The 19,879-nt window shown below is 39.6% G+C and overlaps 1 protein-coding gene across 3 annotated transcripts; it reads right to left on the reverse strand.

Annotated features, from left to right (window-relative positions):
* Positions 1-425: 425 nt before the first annotated feature.
* UBA2 (ubiquitin like modifier activating enzyme 2) lies at positions 426-18,775 on the reverse strand. Of its 3 annotated transcripts, none has more exons than XM_055726374.1 (17): positions 18,527-18,775; positions 14,127-14,210; positions 13,807-13,877; positions 12,605-12,669; positions 12,026-12,126; positions 11,742-11,863; positions 11,004-11,071; positions 8,555-8,676; positions 7,603-7,702; positions 6,901-7,061; positions 5,943-6,036; positions 5,731-5,843; positions 5,102-5,257; positions 4,446-4,542; positions 3,726-3,831; positions 2,944-3,080; positions 426-1,512 (listed from the first exon to the last, which is right to left on the reverse strand). In XM_055726374.1, exons 1-17 carry the CDS (start codon positions 18,668-18,670, stop codon positions 1,331-1,333), a joined length of 1,923 nt encoding a protein of 640 aa, XP_055582349.1. In that variant the 5' UTR covers positions 18,671-18,775; the 3' UTR covers positions 426-1,330. The 3 variants fall into 3 exon arrangements, with proteins under 3 accessions (XP_055582349.1, XP_055582351.1, XP_055582350.1); XM_055726376.1 differs by lacking the exon at positions 18,527-18,775 and adding an exon at positions 17,990-18,031; XM_055726375.1 differs by lacking the exon at positions 18,527-18,775 and adding an exon at positions 17,728-17,956.
* Between the last annotated feature and the right edge of the window lie 1,104 nt (positions 18,776-19,879).

Raw genomic sequence — 19,879 nt, forward strand, 5'->3', positions numbered from 1 at the left:
CTCCTATACAGTTAACGTCTTGTTTAAAATTCACTGTTTGCGAACTGCACCAGAATAAATCTTGTCTGCTCAGTTCCTCTGCTCTGTAAGGCTAATGCTGCATACTTATCTGTGAATAGAAGCAGTTTTGGTTCATTAACACAAAGTTGTAAAGTAATTTCAGTACAGTGACAGAAATAGCTGATTAACGCATTCTAAGAATTAACACTGCTAGTTTTGAGAGCTACCAAAATAGTTAAACAAATGCAGTTTGTTTTTCTTTAAGATACTGATTCTAAACACTGAGCTTCTGTCCTATGCACAAAGTGTCATGTATGAAAGATCAGTGCTTCCTTCTTTCTGAGGGGTGAGGCGGTGAAAGCATGCGTGTGGTGGTGCAAATGCTCCAACTGAAGAGGCCAATAATTGATTGTCCAAGAAAAAAAAACATTCACAAAAGTTTTATTAAAAAAATTCCCCTTTCACCTCAAACAAGTGAAGCTTAAGTTCCGTTCTACTAGGTTATGTTTAGAAAAATGAAAATAATACAGTAATTTTTGAAGGCTATACATTGTAAAGTCCCGTAAGTCAGCATAAACTTGGACTGTGCAAGCAAATATAGCAAGTATTTCAGATGTCATTTATTTGGTCCATCAGATGTACAGTATAGTAGTAGTATCTGAGTTTACAAAACATCAAATATAAATAACCTGAAACTGTAACAATACACAAAAATTTGCTTCTTACATTGACATACCAGGCAGTACGAGCTGAAAAACTTGAGTAAATTAACAGTTTTACAGTAATGTACATAGTGCCAGTTGAAGTTTCAGAACACTGTTAAAACATGGCACTAATTTGCTTTATTGAATTTTCTTCTTTACTTGTTCAGGGTGTGAAAAATGTTTAGGACTAGGCTAAAAATATTTTTCTTCAAGCAAAAAATAAGAATGTAGTTACTTAAAATCTGGGCATCAGATGATGACACACTACTAAACAAGAGTAGGTTTTTTTTGTTCTATTGAATTATACCTAAAAGGCATTTACACAAAAATAACATGCTTTTCCCATGACTGTTTAAGCAAATACTTATCTGTAAGTATTTATAAACTATGCTTCTACTACATTTAATATATGGAATTATATCTAAAAACTTCTGAAAGAGTCTACTGAGATGAGAGCTTTATCATCAAGAGAAACAGACACAAATTATTTAAGCCAGTGGTTTGGTATTCACTTGGAATAAAGGCCTGAAAATTAGTCTAGTTCTGGACATTTTTCACATCCCAACATAACACGCTGTTACTGCATTACGTTATCTGAATCATTGTGTCAAGGGGCATTTGCATGTTCAGTCTAATGCTATAATTTCATCTTGCTCTTCTGTCTGCTCAGTACGCACTCTCTTTGTACCGACACACTCTTTATCTTCTAGTTTTCTCTTGCGGCTTTTGATTTCCATATCATCATCAACATTGCTTGAAGTACCTTCATCTTCAGAATCAACAATCAATAGATCGTCTTGATCTGGAGCTGCAAAATACATGTGTTTAATTCAAATGGATACTGTAAAGATAGTCTACTGAAACCAAATTTCATACTTAAAAATATGAATGTCTCTAATACTACAAATACAACTTGAAGCATTCTTCATCCATATTCTCTGTCATTCAACTGCAAGAGTATTTAGAATTTCTCTGAAACAAGGATGAAATAGGCTTTTCACACAGTTTATTCCCGCTTCGCTAGAGGTATGGAAAACATTGCAGTTATGCGGGAAATGCATTAGTTAGCACTGGGTTTTTTGCATGTACAAAATAGAAGAGTCGCGTGCTGTCTGCAGCAGTCCTTAGAAAAGAACATTTACACACAACTGAGCTGTAGTCCAGCCTTTCCTTTCACTAGCGCATTCAACAGAGGTCCCACTAGAAGCCATGCCCCATGAAAGAGAGAAAACAGGGAGGGAAGAGCGGAAGGGTGAGGAGACTTAGAGAGCTGAAGGATAACAATGGATAGTATACAGAAGGGAAAATAGAACCAAATGTGAGCTTTCAAGACATCTAGTGGATTTTGTTTCTTCTGAAGTACAAATTCACTGTAAAAACTAATCTTATGCTTTTTTAAATACAATTAGAAATCAATATTAGCAATACTCTTTAACATTTAATCCTCCCCTGAAACAAGACACTAGTGGAAGTGACTGTGTACTTGTGCGCGTGTCTTAAATAGGACCATCTGACAGGCAAAGGAACATCATCCAAATGTGTAAGACTGAACTACAGTTATCTAACTGACATCTGTCACAAATGTTCAGATTCATACGCTATCCCTATAAAACCGTATGTTTGCAGTACTTCAGCCTTCAGTGCTTAACCATCCCACAGTCACGAAAGCTAAACTATTTTGAATATGTTCGAAGAAACACTCTACATTAGGAAGGTGATGGTACTTCTTCCTGAATAGGAAATACTGCTTTTCTTGTCGTGCTTCCCTAGACAGGTGAAAAATAATTAATTTGTAACCAGATAATACCAGATGTTTTCTTAAATTAGCAGAATGAAACATGATCAAAAGGAAACCACAAAGTAATATTTTAATCTGTAGGGAGAAAGTGACAGATTTGGTTGATTCTTTTTTGTCAAGCCATAGCGTGACCATCAGAAAGAATGGGTCTTACTTCATTTAGAATACACTTCAGGTGACACCCCATCAAGCCCTTGCAAGTTAAATAATGTAATTTTGAGGTGTATTTACTGTAACCCTTTGTAAGAATCTCAAATGTGCATTTTGTAACAATTGTAAACGTGCATTTTTCTGTTTAATATTATGTTTATACACAGAGGCAACTTAAATGCTTTTTATTTCATGTTGGCAAACAAGTCATAAAACTGAAGACAACTATTTTAATTGGACTGCACTACTGAACCACTCTTGTTTTATTCAATATTGATTACCATTATTTACCTGTTGATGTTGAGGGCTGCGCTCCATCATCACTACCGTTGGTAATATTCTTAGATGCTGGTTCTGATGGTTTAGGACCAACCTTTTCAGGGCTATCACCAACAACTTCAAATTCTACATCTTTCTCTAGGTCTTCACTATAGAATAAACATATATATGCTTTTAAACAACCAAGTGAAAATAAAAACCTGTCTTTTTCACAAAGAACGCGATTCAAGTATTAGAGCACCCTGCAACTATGACAAAATGAGAAAAACATTAAAAAAAGAGGAAAATCTGTTCAGTCCTCCCTTACAATTTATGCTTTGTCTATTCACATACACTGTTCCACCCAGTGCCACGACTTAAAATGCTTAGGAATGAGAAGAATAATTCCTTGATCTTACCCTTCTTCCTCAACGTCACATTCCTATACACACTGCACTTTCAGTGAGATAGTGTATATAGTAGCTATTTTATTTATCCAGGGCTAAATACACACCCCAATTATTTCAAACTGACTTCTGTTTCCACCGCTGTATCTGAACACAGGTTTTGCACTGTATTTTTACATTTATTCCAATTACTTTTGTAAAACAAACCGAAACAACAAAACCCAAAACAAACCAAAAAACTCCAATTCTATAAATTCATAAAAAATGACAATTCCTCTTTTACTTCTGTATTTTCTTTCCACAGCTTAATCTTTGAGCTTTAGTCATAAATTTAAAATTCTGAGTTGGAAGTTCCCTGTGGAACTGTTCTACGTATACACACAAAAATAATTATTTCAGAATCCTTACCTATGAAGCACATTGATTAACAGCGTATAGTCCTGGAGGAAATCATCTGCTTGTAGTCGAGTGCCATTTCGAATTCCAAAGTCTGATAATTTCCTGTGGTTATTTGCTACAAAAATAGTGGAAAACTGCCGTGTATAAAGCTATTTATATAAAGATCTTTTACATCTGAATAAATGAGTACTCCAGAAATGTTATGTAGAAACTTAAGACTAACATTTATCAGCTATATTTAAAGTAAAAGCTGACATTTAAGCCTATGAGTAGTTAAAACTACTTATGGCTGACTTATTTACTCCTCATGCATCATATTCAAGCACTTTACTATTATTACATCTAGGAACATTTCTGAGATAACATTTATATTACAGTAGCGTCTGCAAGCATCATAAAAAGACCACAATCTAAGAACAAGAAAATGAACAGGACTTGCAAGCAGAGGAAAATACTGGTGTACCTTTATAGCTGAATACCTATTCTTGAAAGGAATCCCAACACTCCAGATGAAAAGTACTTACACAGGAAAGCTGAACTGGACACACAGGCTTGTAGACAATATCACTAGCTATTCTTGGGCCACTTAAAAGACTTGTAAATCCAGTTCTCTTCAAATATTAGTCTACAGGACGAACACTAGAACATTTGCTATACTTCCATTCTGTGTATCTTTGTTTCTTCCAAGTTTTTATCTACTCTTATCTTTAAAAGCTGCAGTATGCATACCTTCTGTTTCTCCTTCTTCTGAAGAGATAAGAATAGTTCCTTTTCCATCATCTATTTGTACATCTGGTGCTACCATAGCAAATTTTTCTTTCACTATCTGCAAAGATGAGTATGATTATTTAATCAGTATTTGACTTCAAAGCACTTATAGAAGAAGGAACCTTGAATTATGTTGATTTTTGTATCCTGGCTCATTTTCAGGCATCTGCTGAAAGCCTGTACTTTTTTTTTTTCTTACTTCCATGAACAGAACTATATTTTTGTTGTCTGAAACCTACAGGTTCAGATACGCTGAAAATTTTTTAAAATACTTCACAGAACGACAGAATTACACATCAGTTGTGCCTATGCAACTCTGACGTTGGCTACTGAACTATTCACCTGAAACAATTTTAGAGTTTTTGCTTTTAGATATGAATAGGCTTAAAAAAACACCAAAAAGTTGTAAAATATAAACATCCTTTCACAAGATATACAAGCACATATGAGCAAGAAGCATACTGGCTAATCTAGCTCTCCTTGTAACTGAGGGAAATGCAAAATGTAGAGCAAATATAAACAGCTGATGTTCAGTCAAAATATACTGAACAAAACCCTAACTTTAATTTACAGTATTAGAAGCAGAATGAAAGATGTAGCTAATGTTCAAGATTTACCTTATCCTGGAGTGTTAACACAGTAACTTTGTGTACATTAAGTTTCACAGTCACTTCTGGCTTACTTGCACATACATAACAGTTAGGATTTGGTGGATCCAAAGCGCAAGGAACCAATAGCTTCTTTCTGGGATTTGGCTGCTTGTTCAGAAAAATCTTGAGGACAGACAAGAATAAAACAAGTTATACTGTAAGTAACAGCACTCATAAAACCTGTTCTCTTACAGATTTATTCTTAGTCTCACAGGCTGTCCTGTTCCCTAATCCTCTTTGACATGCTTGCTGAACAGGAGAAAGTGCCGATTATGGCTAGTCCACAACAACACCTGTGCTGGCTGAGCAGCTATTGCCAAACAGATTTGTAACATGAAACAACCATGTTTCAAGTGATGTCAGTCTGGTTCTCTCTCCTACCCACCAGCCAATTTTCATTAAATCAGAGGAATTTAATGATCCTTGAGACTTCCACTTCTCTTTTCATTGTGGCTGAAAGTACCCAGCACATTCAGAATCTACTGAAGCAACAAGTGAGAGACAGTAAACACTACACAATAGTCAAAGCAGGTTAAATGCAACTTTTAAACAAATTATAAGGAACAAGAAAGTAAAAGTATCTTATTCCCACTTACCGTTCTACACTGATCTATTTTTCCTGATAAAATCTTCAAACCCTCCAGCACTATCAGACCAGCTATTACTGCATTAGTGGTAGCTATAGCTGGGATAATATTTCCTGCCATTGCTGCAAAATAGGCAAGAGTATGCAGATTTTTAAACAGTAAATGAAAATGAGAAGTTTAGATTAGTATTTAAATTGAAAAATGTTATATTTCATCCTTACACTTGATATCAAATCTGCTCTTCATATTCATACTGAAAACATGCATCCTGAGGTTCGCGGCAGAAGTGACAAAATCCATTGCAGAAGGATCATCCTAACAAGAAGTTAATAAAAAAAGTATTTACAAATCAGATTACTCGTTGGAAAAGGTTTGCAAAACATGGTCCTTAAAAACTTAAAATCAGAAAGTTTAGAAAACAAGAGTCTGTAAAATATTCTATTTCAAAGTCAATATACCACTTCTTTGAGATGGTACATTTAGACAGAGCAGTAATACTTTAAATACACATTTAGAAATTGTACTTAGTAGTAGTAATAAAATGCCTTGTATGTTCAAAATAATGTCTAAACCCTAAGTCTGACAATGTTTTATGCTCAGTTTCAAAAACTGGTGTTTAGAAAAGTATTTTTATTATCTGTTTTAATACTATTCCACTTTTTTGTCCCCTCTATATTTACAAACTACTTTTTTTTTTCTTATGCCAAATGACAACTGACTGCTGGAAGATTACACTGTTCTTTTCTTGGTTTTCTTCAGCAAAACTCCTAATACATCACATACCTACTGTCAGAGCTAATTACTGCATACAACTCAGCAGAACTCCAGCTAAACCACTGTATAAGAGCAGGTTTTAGAGAAACTTATAAAGAAAAGATGAAGTTAATTATTAAAATATTTTCAAAAATCAAAATATGACAAAATACTTCTGCATTTGTGCTTTTTAAAGTTGCTAGATTAAGTTATTTTACATCACAATAGTTAATCCTTACACTCAGTGAGTTACAAAATATAGTGTTTAATGTATATATTTGTTTACATATGGAAACCGATTTCAGTGAGGTGCCAGACGTTTTTGTTCTAAGCAGTACTATCTTGGAATGAAACTGAATGAGTCCAACGAATACTTGTACTACGTATGTAGAGTATAACCGGTTCTTATCTATTTGGCAAACTAACTTTATCCCATATAAGCTCTGCTCCATCACCCTTCTCAGCCAGGTGAAGTCTCAGGGTTTCAACGCTCTTTGAAAATAAGTGTGCATAGCTCTTGACATCGAGAACTTGTTGATCCTTCAAGATTGCAGAGGATTCATTTTGTTGATCAGATATGTTTTTCTCTTTGGGAAAAGAAAAAAAAAAATCAGGAATACTTACAAAACTCACAGTTCTCTCAGAGGAATTAGAATTTTCCATTTCAGCAAAATTAAGTATTTTCTAAATTAAAGAACAATACACTTAAACTACAGTAGCCCCAACATTTTACAACAAATCTGCACTTAAAACTGCAACTATGGCTATACTTGTATCAATATGTACAAATTACAGCAAATTTAAATTTTCAGCATGAATCAGGAATCAGCTTTCAGAAATGCATCACTGCTTATGGGTAAAGCCTCCTAGAATAAGCCGACAGATAATTTTATGAAATGTGACATTTCTGCAGCCAATACTGAGTATCTAAAATGACAAATGCAAAACAGTTTTAGAAAAAACATTTTCTATATGGAGAAAATTTAAATGTCTTCAGGAATCACAAAGAATTAATATGTTCATTATCAGTACTCACCTGTGACAGTGAGAAAATCTACATATCACACAGACGCATTAACAGCCAGCAGGTATGACTAAAAAATATACAGTGGAAAGAAGGACAAGTACCTTGATTTTGTACCTCAGCCCAGTCCAGTGGCACTGGAGGCTTTCTTTTCCTCCACAGCTTATCCATCGTCAGCAGATATCTAATGTCGTCTTTGAAAAGCTACGAAACATTTTAAATAAAAAAAACAACAAACCAAAAAAAAAAGCCCATTAAAATTAAAAGGGGAAAAACAGACATTATTTTTACATCTGCTGTGAAATTGAAAAATCAGCATAAGATTTTTGAAATTTTGCTTTCCGCCTTGATAATATTTTTAACCACATAAATAAAAACATCAAAAAAACTTCTTATTCCCCATTCTCTAACACTTACTGCATAAAGCAGACACAGCTCTGATTAATGAAGGGGTGGTGGTGCGGAGAGTTAAGTAAAACATAAAGAAACAATAGTCCTAACAGTAGGTTCACCTGTCCACTGAAGTCATCACTACAGCTTTTTGTATACTCTCCCTAATTCTTACCTACACACCAATGACTTTCCAAAGTTATTACTACCTATCAACATCACATTCTGTAAGTTATTAGTACCCATCAGCACTTCATTCTATGCTAATTTTCTCTACTTATCCACTTTCAGCAACTATTTAGAAGGAAAACTCCCAAACCAGTTTATATTTTCTTACGCCAGTGCCTGATTATACACAGAAGATGACTGATAGCTTTTAGGTCCTCACATGGGTTCTGGTTATGCCCAGTAAGACTCCTATAGAATTCAAGTTTACCTTTTCATATTAAAAGTAATTTGAATGATGTTTTTTCTGTATGGTACAAACAAACTGCTGAAGCCATCTATACAGTCACAGAGGGAATGATGTAAACGAGCAAACGTAAAAGACCAACAATACTACAGCAAAATTGGTGGAAGTCATAACATAATTGCACTAGTGTTTGACTTAACTTTAAAGCACTTCATACACTGCAAATAAAGACATTTCTTGGGGGTAAGGAATACCTTAGTAAAAAGTTTAACTGGATCGTATCCAGTTGATTTAGCCCACTCCTTAGTTGAAACACGTTTAATCTCACCATCTTCATTGGATGCTCGTGCTCTGGCTTCTGCTTCTGCTGGCTCCCCTATTAATAAAGTGTTAGCCAATATTTTAATTCAAAAAAAAAGGGAAAATCACATCCAATATTTCCCCTAGGGTCAAAACCCAAAATTATGCAGGGCCCATAAAATGGATTTACTGCACCCAGCAAAAGCTGAGGTAGACACACTGCAACTTCTCCTGTTTGCTTTTGTAACTGTGACTCAACTAATTTAACTTGATGTCACCTAATTCCTTTACCGGTAGGAACACTGAACAATTGTTTCCTATTCGTTTTCTCCACATAATGTTGTGATTTCAGTGGTCTCTTTTCCTGGCTGAAGAGTTTTAGTTTGCTTAGAACTTCAAAACACGCAAAAAAATAAAGTGGCTTCCTACTTCCAGTTATTCCTACACAAAAAATTCCACACACAGAGATACTATTCATTTTGTGTTTCTTTTCCAATCACATCTGGCAATTACTATCATGATTCCCAATAAGCAGCACGTTGATGTTTTCATGAAACTGTCCATTAACTTCTCGACTGATTAAGAAAAATCAGCTCCGAGACCATCACTTTACATGTAAATTTGTGAATGATTCCCCCCTTTTACCAACACATCACTTGCATCATTTCGTATTTATTTGCACCAAGTCTACCTAATGTCTCATTGCACGTCATTCTGCACCGTGAAACTTTCTACAACTTTTGCAGTTAGTCCTCATCTTTATTATTCTGACTGACTTTGCTTATCAGGTATGCTGAACAGCAGTGGTCCCATCACCAATCTGAGACACTCCTCTAATCACCATTTATCTGTATCATTTAAGTAGCTTATCCACTTCAGGATCTTAAATCCTTTTTTCTCCCCATGGCTGCTTAGCTCCTTCGGGTTCCTCACAAGAAGTTTTTGGGTGCCCCCTGCAGATTCAAAATAGCGTAAACCAGATGTGCTTGCCCACAGGTTTGCCAACTCCTTCAGAGGACCTGCAGAGCCACGCAAGGCATGGCTCCCCTTCACAAAGGTTGCACTGACTCTCCCCTGCAACACCACATATGTCCACAGATTCCAAACAGCATTACTGCTACAGACACTTTGCTCACTGACATGAGGCTACAGCTCAGGCCTTCCCATAATTGCCCTGGTATCTTTCTTTAAATTTAAAGTGGCATTGTGCCTGCTACCATCCAAGTATTCCAGCTGCCATTGTTTTAAGGGAGTTTATACACCACTTTTTAAGACTCAGTTATTTCATTCTGCACGTCCTGTCGGAACCACCTGCTGGGTGATCACTATCTGATGTTCAGAGAACCTGAAGAGCTGGAGGATCCTCTAAGCTCCGTCTCCAAAGTCCATTCACATATCAAAGAATCCAAAAGAAACAACACAGAATGATGTTTATTCACCTCCACAGTAACTACAGTTACTGTCCCTACAGAAAAATACTGAATAGCTACAAAAACATCACTTAGAATGGGCATATTTCCTATTTGGATTAACACTGAAGTGCTTCAGGCTAGAAGAGTTCAAACAATCCCTTATTTCCTTGCAGTCCCTCAGCGAGGAATGGAAGAAGCCAAGTGGTCACAAATCCTCAGTTTCTTGGTCCTCTGTTCAAAAGACAAGCCTCCCAGCTGCAGGGAAGGAGGAAGCACTCCATCAAAGCCAAATATATAGGGGAAAAAAAGGCCACCCTGTGAATATCAGTTATATTTAATTTGCACTTCAAGCTCACGTTTCAAGTTTCTGTGCACATGGGGAAGGCCGTTGGCTGCAGAGGGAACAGGTGTCTCCAAACAGATACAAGCCTACTCGCCTAAATCATGTATCTTGCACCTAGTTGTGTTAACTGAACTTTATGATTAGCGAGTGTATCGCTTGTGTAGCTCACAGCTGTTCTACGCACACTACCTGAGCACAACTAGTGAATGCCAGTGACCCACTGTATTAAAAAGTTTTCACAACAGCTGAAGTAACCCTTTTGAAAATGTTTTAGGCTGCCCACAACAGCCACAGTTCTGACAGGTGAAGCTATTAAACTTTGTCATTCTGAAGAGTATTTTTTGCACATTTTTATGCAAAAGCTTCTGGTACGCACTATGCATCAAGTTAACTAAAAACACTGCAGTTGTTCCAGGTACCTATTGAGCAGCAGTATAAGGGAACTAACCTACGCACAGTGTACATGAAGGTCTGCAAGGGAAACTACTGTTAATACCCCCCGAACTCTTGTCTGAGGGTAAATGGAATCCTCTTAAGAGAAAACAGAGCTGAACTCTCTAACCTTAAGAAATGTACAGCAATAAGTCACAATCTCTGAAACAGAACATTTCAGTAACAGGGTAAGCTACCAGCTTATATCACACTCACAGGCAGCTTCAGGATCAGCTCTGTCAGGAGAGACTTCTTGATCAGCATCTTCTTCTCCAAACAACTGGCTATATGATAATTAAGAAGAACAACACAACACTAGAATTTCATCGTATCTGGTTAAAGACTAAAATACTTGCTAATGGATATATATCCACTCAGAATCCTTGCTAGCAGAGTGCAACTTCATACGCTGCTTTTAAATTTGCTGGGATTCGTCACACATGGACTTAACACTGACAACATAAAATGTCCGATACAAAAATTCATTTAGCAAAAAACAGTTCTGTGTAACTCACTCCATAGTCCCCCTAGCCTTATATTTATATTGCAGGACTGAAAGCATTGCTTATAACCCTATAAGATCTCACCAAACTTTACATCTGTTAATACATGATTAAACTGAAAATCGTGTTAACTTCATATAAAGGTGAAGAATAAAGTAACCTTAACCTACACTGCTGTGCCAAACTAATATGCCCAATTTTTTGTGATATTACAAGACCACCTAAATACTAACCAACTTTCCTTATATTAAAAGAGAAAGAAAAAAAACACCCTCAAAAAGCCACTCCAAAACCTAGGTCAAAGAACTGGAATTTTTTTGCTATAATCCATACTTATTAAAAACAAAAACCACAAAAGCAAACAAAAAAACCCCAACCCATGTCCACTTATTTTGCTGTCAGTAGGTTTAGAAACCAGAAGACTGAACCACTTTTTAAAAAAATCACTTACTTGAACAAATACTTAGCCCACACAATGCAATGGATAGGTTCTGACGGCGTATTTCGGATTGTACAGCCTGGAAAAGTCTTCTGAGTTGGTTTAGGATGACATTCATAACATTCTGTCATTCCCTGGTGAAAAGTGAAATATTTACTTGTCACACTGTGAAGACTGCTGATAGTAAATGCTATTACCAGATGAACTGTAACTGTATCTCAAAACACCCAACACCCTGTTGCCTAAAATAGCCAATGATTTAAACTGAAAGCAACAAAAGTAATACACAACCTAACCTTTTTTATAACTGTTACTTGTCCAAGGTAGCCTGCAGTTCCACTCTCTATAAGAGGAACATCAGCAGCCAGACACATCCTGTTCACATGGTTACGGGCAGCTGCAAATCGAAGAGTTTTTAAAGAAAATGTTGAATGATTAAAAAAAAAGTTTTACTTCTCCAAATTCAAACTAGCCTCCTATGCAAACATTTATCCTTAAGCTGCCTTATTTTGTTACAGAACACTACATCATTTTCACAGTCATTTTCCAGTTAACACAAAATATATCAACACTATTAAATACAGCAAACTCAACTAAACAAAGTTACATATGAACACACAATACTCATCAGTTCCCATAAAGCAGCAACACAGCAGTTAATGTTTACTTTCAAAACACCTGTAAAAGTAGTAACTACCCTTTCAAGTTCCTAGCGAAGCACACAAGCGTTAGTAAAACTATAGATAAGTTAGGAGGATACTTGTTATTTAACTGACATTGCAGAAGTACTAAGTGTAGAACACATTAAAGTTCTGTTTCTACAAAGAAGCAACAGTGTTTTCATCTCCAATATAAAATCATAGTGAAAACTTCACCTCTGTTATCCAGAGCATTCATAACCAAAGTGAACTGGCGGAAGAACTCTACGTTATAGTCAGGGCTACAGAAAAGAAAAACAATACTCAAAATGGCACATCAAAGTTGTTGGTTATTATGTCACAACACAAACTACACATGCAAAGGGTAGACTGATATTCGTGTGATAAATTACACATATTATAAATATACTGCTAGCCTTTAACTGCTCCATTTGTCTCCTGCCCATTTTAAAGCTGGGTGAAAGCACAAATTTTATGCTGCTGGAAGGAAGCTGCTGCAATTAGTACTAATTTTACCAATGAAACAGACAGACAACGAAAAAGTGATTATACTGCTCTGACCTAATGAGTAAATTGGCTGAGCTGTGGTAACTGACCTTAAAAACCATCAGCTGAGGCTAAAATGTGCACACTGTAATTACCATAGCTCATCAGACTGTTGATAATTCATTATACTCTGATAGTTCAATTGGTTTTGACCACGCCTCCATACCCTTAGGAGCCAAGACATGGGATTTTAAAATCTTGACGCTCCAATATCTTTACATTGCATTTTTCTGATTTAAAGAAGGTGACAAAGAGAGAGCATAGAGGAAACAGGACTAACGGTTTTACAGTTTCAGGAGAAGGATGCAATGAGTCAGTGTTTCAGTGGCTAATCGCAACATCAGAGTTAAAACCTTAATATTACAGATCATAAATTTTTAAGAAACTGGACACAAATTAAAACATGGAAAATAGCTAATGAGGATCTACATTATCTTGTACTCTACTTATTGGTTATGGACCATAAAGACTAGATTTACACAGTTTGGGGCATATATAAGTGACATTCAGCTACCTACATACACACAAAGGCTTTCATTTTTTTTAATCATGGACTCAACATTCACATTTATTTCAACCTAATTATTGCTCAAGACATCAGGGCATCCTTACAGTGTAGAAACTTACATAGTAAATGTTGCTAATAAAATGAAAAATGGACAGAAGCAAATGACTACAGCTTACTACCAGAGCTTAAGAAAACTCATACAAAATCCACACTCCCACTCAAATGTGTGGTAGTCTCATATTTAAAACTATTCCTTCTTACTGCGCCAACTTTGTAAAACACCTTAAAGCACACCATAGTAGCATTTAAATAACACAGAACTTGCAAATCAAAAAACGTAAGTAGAGCTTAAAAACAAACATACTTCATGATGCTATCATGGTAAGCTATAATATTAGCTTCTGGATAAAACTGTAACACGCTTTCCTTGGCAACCTAGAAATAAAACAAAAACAAAAAAAACCACTTATTATTCCTTCCTTCCTTCTAAAGACAGACTCTATACCAGTTGAGTATTGAGTAAGTCTACTACCTTAAGACATTTAAATACTTTTGTTACGAAACATTTGGACAGCCATGATCAACCAACACTTACCTTGTCACAGCAGAAACTAAATTGTGACATATTTCTAACACTGTCTATAAAATAACAGAGTAAGACTTGAGCTTTGACTTTTTCCTCACCTGTGATTTTGATCTTCCAACATGCTTCTTCTGAAACAAAAACTGCCTGTTGAGATTGCTGACATCAATAGTATCCAAATCAATCTAGAAACACACAACAAACAGCCATTTCACTTTTATATAATAAATAACACAGAGCTAAAAGGAACATCATTAACAGAGTTTATGTGATTGACCAAAATGCATAAGCATTACAGATCCCTTTTCAGACCTGTGTATAGGTGTTACCTCTGCACTATAGCAACTGTAGAGGCATTAATGATCACCTAATCATCCTCAGGAATCCATACATTTTAAATAATTACTAGCAAATGGAACCGTATGTCAAAAATTAAGGGCTACATGAGAACACTTTCTGAAGAGAGTCCCTTCTGCAAACACATGTGAATGCTGAGATATGTATGCACAGCAGTTGGTAGCAAGTCAGTAACTGATTGTCCTATTTATGGTAGGATAAAGATTTTAGTGAGAATTCATCAGGAGCACAACTCAGAGGAGATACTGCAGGTATTCAGCCTAGATAGGTCCAGTCTCCAGCCAGACTACATAGTCCACTTCTCCACCCCGAATGCTGGCTTTGTACCCTGCTCCATGCTTCCCCAAGGTCCAAGAAAGGCTACTCGGCAAACTAATTGGTACTTCTACTTTATATTTGCACATGGCTTTGAGCAACTGAATCAGTAAACTGAGGGCTGCACTGCCATCTAATTCATACACTGCAGGGCAAAAGCTTTTACTGTTTGTCACCAGCACTAACTGCTTAAGTGCGTATTAAAAAATGAAGCCTACTTAAACAAAAGATATCCAGTCATGCAACCAAGATGTTTAAAATCATATACCACAGAACATCTGTGATGTACAATCTCAAAGGATGCCATGACTGTAATTCCCCTAACGGCTGTGTTTCTATTAATATGCACCCATGAACATTATAATTTCAAATGTGTTTACACCCCACCACAAGAATTAAGAAGATGTAATTGGAACTTTGAGAAGATCTATTCCTACCTTTGTTGCCACTGCTTTTCCTTTAATTAAACAGTTTCGCTGATCAACCACTCTGTTTAGAAGCCCTCTCCTATCCCTAACGTTTTTAACAGGGAGGGGAGGGAGACAATTTTTCTAAGCATCAGAGATATTTCTCCCAAATTCCTGACACAGTCAACATAGTAACGCTTGCCACTATATGGAGAGTACTATCAGACTGACTGTACAGTGTGAAGTTTAAACATGACCTACTGAGGGTGTTCTCATAAGCTTTTAATTTTAATAACCAAACTTGAATAACGAAAAAACTATGCCTGACTCTTCTCCCTGAAGATCCTTTGCATGCAAGACCCAAGCACCACGATTAAACTTCCTGTTTTCTGAAGGGACTATTTTTAATTTAAGAATTAAGTTCTGAGATACTAAGAACTGTTTTAGCTAAAACTGTTTGTTTAAACACTAAATAAAAGCACCCATGGATACAGAGCAAAAAGAAAAATACATGTTTTAGAAATACATTATCCTAGTAACTTCCCAAGGTCTTGTATCTTTTCATGAAAATAGTATTTGCATGGAAACGCATTCCTGCCTCCTTGCCTTTCTCATAAGACACACTCAGAAAGCTTGCTTAGTCCAAAGCCAAAAAGCCTGAGAACCTCAAGTGAAAATGATTAAACGCATAATTCTGTTAAAACTTCCACCACCCAGAAAGCTTTTAGTATTTTAACTAGAGATGATAACAAGTGACACAAACTGCAACTGAAAACAGTATTACCAAGACCAAAGAAGAAAAGGAAGTTTTTCTCTTAAGAGAATACCTGACACCATTGGACTGCAACAGAAGCTTCAATCTCGCTAAAAATTACCAGAATTTAACAGCTCTCTTGTTAAGATAACTTTTACACTACTGCCATTTTTGCAAGTGTCATGATTTAACACCAGTCAGCAACTAAGTACTAGGCAGCCACTTGCTCACTCCCCCTCCACCCCCCGGGGATGAGGAGGAGAATCAGGGAAAGGTAAAGCTCATGGGCTGATATGAGAACAGTTTAATAATTGAAATAAAGGTAAAGAAACCCAACCAAACAACGAACATTAAAAAAACCAAACAACTCAAAACAGTAATAACTGTAATGGAGAGGAGAGGGGGAGAGAGCAATAAAACCCAAGGGAAAAAACCCCAAGTGATGCACAATACAGTTGCTCACCACCCGCTGGCCGATGCCCAGCCGGTCCCCGAGCAGTGATCGGCAGCCCCCAGCCAACTCCCCCAGTTTATATACCGAGCACGACGTCCACGGTATGGAATATCCCTTTGGCCAGCTCGGGGCAGCTGTCCTGGCTGCTCCCTCCCAGCTCCTTGCCCCCCTGCTCGCTGGCAGAGCATGGGAAGAGCTTGAAAAGTCCTTGGCTTAGGGTCAACACTACTTGAATGTTATTCTCTTGCTAAATCCAAAACACAGCTCTGTATCAGCTACTAAGAAGAAAATTAACTCTATCTCAGCTGAAACCAGGACAGTAATTTAGATGGAAAGGCCTCAGAATTCCCTAAGAATATGTATTAATGTTCTTAATTCAGATTTGGAGTAATTTGATTTTTTTCTTCATTCATGAGGACAACACAACCGCCTTTCCACAAAATATACTTAATGAAATCATGTATTTGTGAGTTTTCTGGTATTCAAAACCCCTAAATTTTTTTTTTAGCTGATATTTTGGTTAAAAAAACATTTCACAACTTACTCATAAAAAAACCTTTTCAAGTGTTCAAGTTTGTTAGTGTTTAATGAGGAAAGCCCTCAACAACATCACAAACGTTGACAAAAGCAATTTATTCTCCTAATGGCAAATTTCCTCTTTGCGTAACAATCCTCTCTTTGCTTTTGCCTCCTCTTTTGCCCACCCACTCCGTATGTTAGCAAAACGTTACTGTCTTGCATAAAATGCTGCCAACGATATTTTTAAATGAAGATGGCCCAGATCCAAGATGCACTTAAGTTAATGGAGTCCAACCAAGTCGGCCTTGAAAAACAATACAAAAAACTCAAAACTACAGTAAGTGAAACAATAAGCATACCCCAATGAGATTTATGCCTAATGACTAACTGGAAAATCAGGAGATACTAAAGTTTTTCTATTATAACAGACTGCAGGAGTACAGAAATGACATAGTAAGGCAGGGGGAAAAAAAAAGGCGGGGGGGGGGGGGGCAGGCAGGAATCAGTGCAGAAAAACGCAGGCTTTCACTCTTCTGTGTATGTTTACTTCACCTGTACAGTGTTATAAGTGGATAAACTCTCAGTGGCAGACTGAAATCAAAGGGGCAATCTGGAATTACACTTAAGCATATCCCACAAGTTTTAAAAAGTGCTTCAGCAGAAAGGCCTGAGTTGTATGAGTAACAAAGCAAACCAGTAGCTGTACTCTTCTACAAGCCGATACAGTTTTAGCTGTAGTAGATACATAGTTTAGACATAGCTTTAGCTGTCTCCAGTACGCTCTGCTCAAGACCTCTGACTGCAAAACCAAATTTCTTACAACTCGTTATACAAAACTCTCAGATGTGAGTCCTAGCCAGGCACCCACAAGTAAGAACACATTCAAGGAAACACACCTGTGCTCTAGCTGGATTTGTTACTCCCCCGATTTCTTAAAACCACACGCTTTCTGTAACTGCGGTAAGAAATTAAGAAAGGTCTAGAAACCAGGTAACTCCACGTTTTGCTAACAGCATTCCTCTCTATCCCGTTTTCACTGCCACCCTCTCAGTTCTGCCTTTCCCATACACAACCAGAGATTCCTATCAGGAAGCAAAAGCGAAAGCAACAGCCCGCGGGAAGGTGCCGCGGCCGGCCCGCCGGGGCTGACAGCTTTACCGCTCGCCGCCGCGGAACCCACCGCCCCCCACGGCGGGCGTGTTTCGCTGCAACCCGTTACCGGCCCATCACCCGCGGCGCCCGCCAAGGCGGCGTTCGGCGAAACTACGACTTTGCGGAGCAACGGCCGGGCAGCAACCACGGCCCTCCGCTCCTCCCGGCGCGCCCCCGCCGGCTCCCCCGCCCGGCGCGGCACGGAGCGCGGCACGGCCCGCCGGAGGGAGCCGGGCGCGGCGGGCCGGCCGAGGCGGGGACGCGGATGGCGGGCGCAGGCCGCGGCCCCTTTGTGGCGGAGCCCGTCCCCCGGCGGCGGGGCGGCGCGGCAGCCGCGCCCGGCGGCTTTGGCGGGCCGGCAGCAGTTTGAAAACACGCAGACAATGCGGCTGGCGGGAGGGGCCGCGCCGCCACAGCGCCCCCGCCCCGCTCGCCCCGGCCCCCCCGCCCCCCGCCCCGCTCGCCGCGGCCCCCCGCCTCGGCCGCGCCGCCGCCCGCCAGCCCCTCGGCCACCCCGGCCCCTGCCCCCGCCCCGGCCCGCACCACGTCGATGTTGCTGAAGCCGGTGAGCACCAGGTCCTTGAGGAGCTCGCAGCCGATGCCGCCGGCTCCCACCACCAAGAGCCGCGCCTGGGCCACGGCCTCCGCCAGCTCGCTGCGCAAGGGGCCCGACACCGGCACGGACATGACGGCGGGCGAAGAACGGCGGCGGCGGCGAGCGGGGGGAGCGACTCCGCGCGGCTCTCCTCAGCCGGGCCGCACTCCGGACAGAGAGCCCGGGCGGGACCAGAGCGGCGCCGCCCGCCTCGCCCGCAGCGCCCCCTGCCGGCGGGAGGGCCTCGCCCCTTTCCCGCGCACCGCCCAGGAAGGCCGCAGCGGCGCCAGGGCTCGGGCGGGACGGGGCGGGCGGAGCCGCCGGTTCGAGCCCCGCTCTCGCCGCCGCCCAGGGGCTGCCCGCGGCCCCGCAGCGACCGGCGGGAGGGCCGGACCGAGCCCGCCTGCTGCAGCCGGGGCTCGGCCCACGGCGTGGGCTTGGCCGGGGGAGCGAGCGGGCCGAGCGCCCTTGCGGGCGCGGGGGATTTTCGCGCCGTTAGCCTGGGCTAGGGGCTGGCCTCCAGGAGCTGACCGGGCCTGCTGCAACCCTCCCCCGCACAAAGTCGTTCTGCGCACACGGTCCATCCCTTCAGCATCACCCCATCCCCCCTTGGTTTTTTTTTTTGGATCCACACTTCTAGTGCATTCATTTAGTGCTGCAGCATTAAACCTGTACGAAACGCTTTAAGGACACTTACTTAAATTACTCCTCCATTAAGTCAATTAAAATACTGCAATTTAGCCTAAGCCAACAGGGAACTCCACAGAGGAACTCAGATTGTTTTAAAGCAAAGCAGCACGACCAGCTGGTGCTAAGGAGCAGGGCGCTACACCTGCCCCGCGCTCCCCGCTGCGGGAACAGCAGCACCAACACAACCCTCCACCTCTTCCCACCCAAAGCAACATGACTGTCCAAGCCCATTTAAGCATGCCAATGTAACTTATCCACTGGAAAAAACGTATAGAAAAGCTTCATGGTAGAACACTACAGTGACAGCAAGGCCCTTCCAGCCACTACCCAATGAATTCCTAACCTGTGGTCAAAACAAAGTAGATTTATTTTGAAAAAAAATCAAGCCTACATGAAGTTTCTCACTGCTAGTAGTTCCCTGTCCGGCTGATGAATGCTAACTATAACTTCCTGCAACAAGACACTCTTTCTCCTTTACTTTCCTCCCCAAATGTTAAGTGTAACTAGCATCACGAAACAATCTCTACACTTAGATTTCCATGTGTAACCAAAGTATGCAAGTTTTCCGTCACCACATTTTAGAGGCATGCTAATATATACTTCAATTGGCT

The sequence above is a fragment of the Falco cherrug genome, chromosome 14 (assembly GCF_023634085.1).
Source record: "Falco cherrug isolate bFalChe1 chromosome 14, bFalChe1.pri, whole genome shotgun sequence".
NCBI classification, from domain to species: domain Eukaryota; kingdom Metazoa; phylum Chordata; class Aves; order Falconiformes; family Falconidae; genus Falco; species Falco cherrug.